Source organism: Eimeria maxima, genomic scaffold (assembly GCF_000499605.1).
Source record: "Eimeria maxima Weybridge genomic scaffold, Emw_scaff1130, whole genome shotgun sequence".
Classification (NCBI taxonomy): Eukaryota; Apicomplexa; class Conoidasida; order Eucoccidiorida; family Eimeriidae; genus Eimeria; species Eimeria maxima.
In genome coordinates, this window is record NW_013564152.1 from 1 (window position 1) to 3,559 (window position 3,559).

A 3,559-nucleotide genomic window follows, 5' to 3' on the forward strand; every position below is an offset into this window, starting at 1 on the left:
TATATATATATATATATATATATTGACGCAGAACAACTTCCCGTCCATATACGCGAATGTTGAGCAGCTGGCTACATGACTCCACAGATTTAAAGCTAACTAGCTGGCTGCCTATTCAACGATCCAGTTATCTGCCTAGTTAGCGGGCCAGCTACCCAGTCAGCAAGCCAGCTAGCCGGCTAGCTAGCTGGCTAGGCCGTCCAGGCGGAGCAGATACTGTCGCAAACGCAACGACTTTACCCTCTCGCAGTGGAAGAGCTTCGGGCCGTCAATCAAAACCGTCTCAAAAATTGCATCCAGCTGTACGTACAACATACCCATGCCCGGCCGCACAGCCCCATTTGTACAAGGAGCAGCGAGTGTCAGCCAGCTAGCTAGGTAGCTGGCTAGCCAGCTATCCGAACAGCTAACCCCCACCAGCCGATAGAAAGATGCAGCCTTACTTGCTGCTGATGCTTGAGCCTGTCCGCCTTATCCAAATCAATCATCAGAAGCTGCAGCATCCCTAGGAGACAGCCGCAACAAACCCCCGATGCCGCCCCCAGTGTCTTTGCGATCCTGAACGCATGCATATGAATGACGGTAGCAAATTACGACTGTCGTAAACTCAATAAAAGCAAGTCGGTGGGAAATCAGGGAAACACGAACACGTCACCGGTCGCTCAGCACGCGGGCCAAGATGCAAACAACTGCCGCAGCTACTTCATCTGCCGTTGCTGCAGCAGCTGCTGCTCCTGCTGCTGTTTCTAGTGTTCGTACCCGAAAGCCGCGGAGGCTCTTTGAGCTGCTGACAGGTTTGGGGGCGGGAAGCCTAGTCTGTTGGCGCAGGACTCGATTGTCGAGCCAAACAAAACTCCCGCAGTGTCGCTGCACAGCTGCCCCACTGCAGCAGCGGACAAAGTCGCTAGCCCAAACTTTACGCCTAACGTCGTGTCCAGCAGCTGGCAAGCATACACACACAATGCACGCACCCACAAGCTATGCATGCACGCACGTATGCTCGCATGCATGCACACATGTATGCATGCACACACGCATGCATGAACACACGCATGCATGAACACACGCATGCTGACTTGTCGTAGGAAGTGTTTGTCTGTTTGTTCGTTTGTTCGTTTGTTCGTGTGTTTGTGTTTGTGTGTGTGTGTGTGTGTGTGTGTGTGTGTGAATTAATTAGTTGATTAATGAACTAATAAATGAATGTCTTGCTCCACGCGGAGTTGAAGTGCCCCTTCTCGATGTGCTGTGCATCTGATGGTGCTGATGTTTTTGATGCTGCTGCTGCTGTTATTGGTAGTGCTGCTGCTGTTGGTGGTGTTTCTGCTGCTGCTGTTTACTCACATCCCCCAGGCGGATCATAATCAGCTGGTCCATCAAGCCAAAGCCAACCATCGGCAGCGCAGCAACACCAAAGACATGCCACGCCTCTCGCCACGTCAGCTGAGCCTCTTGTTTGCGTCCTTCCGACTTCCCCCCGTCTTCCCCTCTCCCTCCCCCCAGTCTGTTTCTGCGTGTTTCTATGGCCTGCCGCTGCTGGTGCTGCTGCGACCGAGGCCTCTCAGCACTCTGCAAACTGGAGGGCTGCTCAGCTTCGCGCAGGACCATTCGTTGCTTAGTTGCCGTCACAGATTCTTGCTGCTGCTGCTGTTGCTGCAGCCCCTTTTGCGGCTGCAACTTGAGACACTGCTGAACCTGCACTTGTGGAGTGGATGCCGCCGCAGAGGGCCCTCCAAAATCAGCCGCCGTCGCAGAAGAAGGCACAGGGGGGAGGTGAACCTCCCGTAAACCCCCCAGCATCCAAGGAACACCTACGAGCTGTAGCTGCAACAGCTGCAGCTGGTGCATCCGCTGCAGCTTCCGCTGTTGTTGCAGCGAGAGGTGACGAGAGGCACCAACAACCTCCGTCGATGGTACAGCCAACTGTATTATCGTTCGCTCAGCAACAGCTGCAACCACCGCAGAGGAAGCGTTGGCAGCACCAGTGGAGATGTCAATGGACCTTTTTAAGAACCCCCTGAGGGGGCTTCTGGTCCATATATCACGAACATGACGACTGTTGCTGTTGTGGGCACTGTTATTGCTGCTACTGCTGCTGATGTTGTTGCTGCCTCCATAGGGAGTACAAGAGGGCGCTGTCCCCAACTCGCCCTTCAAGTGAGCTCCTAATTCGCTGCTTGGGCAACAGCGCATGTTGCCCCCGTGGCTGCCGCTGTTGCTGCTGCTGTTGTCTTTGCTCCGGCAAGAGCAGCAGTAGCAGCTGAAGCTGCTGGCTGCCTTGCTGAGGGCAAGGCAGCCAGTAGCTAGCCGCTGTGCAACGGAAGCCCTCCTAGGAACTATAGGAATTGTTGCTGTTGGTACTGCTACTGCTGCTGTAGGAATAGCGACCATTTCTTCTGCTGGTAGTGTCCTTGCTGCTGCTATGCGGTTGTTTGGAGTACCAAAAATAGCACCACAGCGGAGCTTCTGAGGCCCCTTATATGGGGCCTCAGCAAGACAGGCATAGGAGTGCAACAAAGAGCAGCGCACCATTGTGTTGCTCCCGCCGCCGCTTCTGCCGTTGCTCTGATGGCCTTGCTATGATAGTCGAAGGCAATCTATGAGGAGCCGGCGTCCTTACACGGCAGCAGCAGCAGCAGCAACCGTTGCCGCTGATGTCGTTATTGCTGCGCTGGTTAACAGTATGCAGAAAGAAGCACCCGCAGTGAGCGTGTCGTCGTTGCTGCTTCCGCAGCCACTTCGAGTGCTGCTATTGCCGCTGCTGCTGCTGGAACGGTGGATTCATTGTAACCCCTACCTGCGCTTGGGTGAGCTGCCGGCCTGCTGCACGACTGAGTTACTGCGAAACCCCTGAGCTGCGCTAGCTGCTGCAGCAGATCTGCTGCGTTGCAAAGCCCTTTGGACTGCAGTTCTTGTAGTTGCTGTTCCCGCTTCTGCTATTTCTGCTGCTGGTGCTCCCGCTGATGTTCGATTAGTACTGGGGAGTCCCAGTAGGTGAATGCACATCCTCTCTTTCGGAGGTCTCTTCGGGTTGACGACTCATCCTGAGCACTCAGACGCTCTTTGTGGTGATGTTGCTGCTGCTGTCGCTCCTGTAATTGCTATCTCTCTCGTCAACGTTGCTGTCCCTGCCACCTGTGCCATGTGTGGTGCGTTTGGAACGGCACTCCGGGAGCAATTCTGGATAGGTTGTGTGCTCTGTCCTCGTTTGCCTACGAGTACTCTGAAGTTAATGTCCCAAGGAGCACCAGCACCAGCACCAGCAGCTGCTGCAGCAATAGCAGGACGATTGGGGACTGCGAAACACGGAGTAAAATGGAAGCCGATGCCTTCCGACGTGCAGACGGGTTAAGACAGCAGTGTACTTGTTCCACCGAGAGACCTTTCCTGCTACTTATGGTGTTTCTTCCGTTCCTGCTCCTGGTGATATTGCTGCTGCGGCGGCTGATGCGCCCGATGCAGCTGGTATTAAGTGTTCCAGAACAGTGTTAACATAGACTGCAGAAGGCCCCGCACAAACCACACTACAGCAGACTTTCCGCTTAAAGCTTCGGAGATGTGT

At 54.5% G+C, this 3,559-nt stretch overlaps 1 protein-coding gene across 1 annotated transcript; it reads right to left on the minus strand.

Moving 5' to 3' along the window:
* Nucleotides 1–240: 240 nt before the first annotated feature.
* On the minus strand, nt 241–2,529 carry EMWEY_00048970 (hypothetical protein; the record flags this gene model as incomplete). Its single annotated transcript, XM_013479427.1, has 4 exons — nt 241–300; nt 444–558; nt 760–941; nt 1,342–2,529. Coding segments are annotated over 4 exons (1,545 nt in total), but the record flags the coding sequence as incomplete, so codon positions are not given.
* Nucleotides 2,530–3,559: the final 1,030 nt, after the last annotated feature.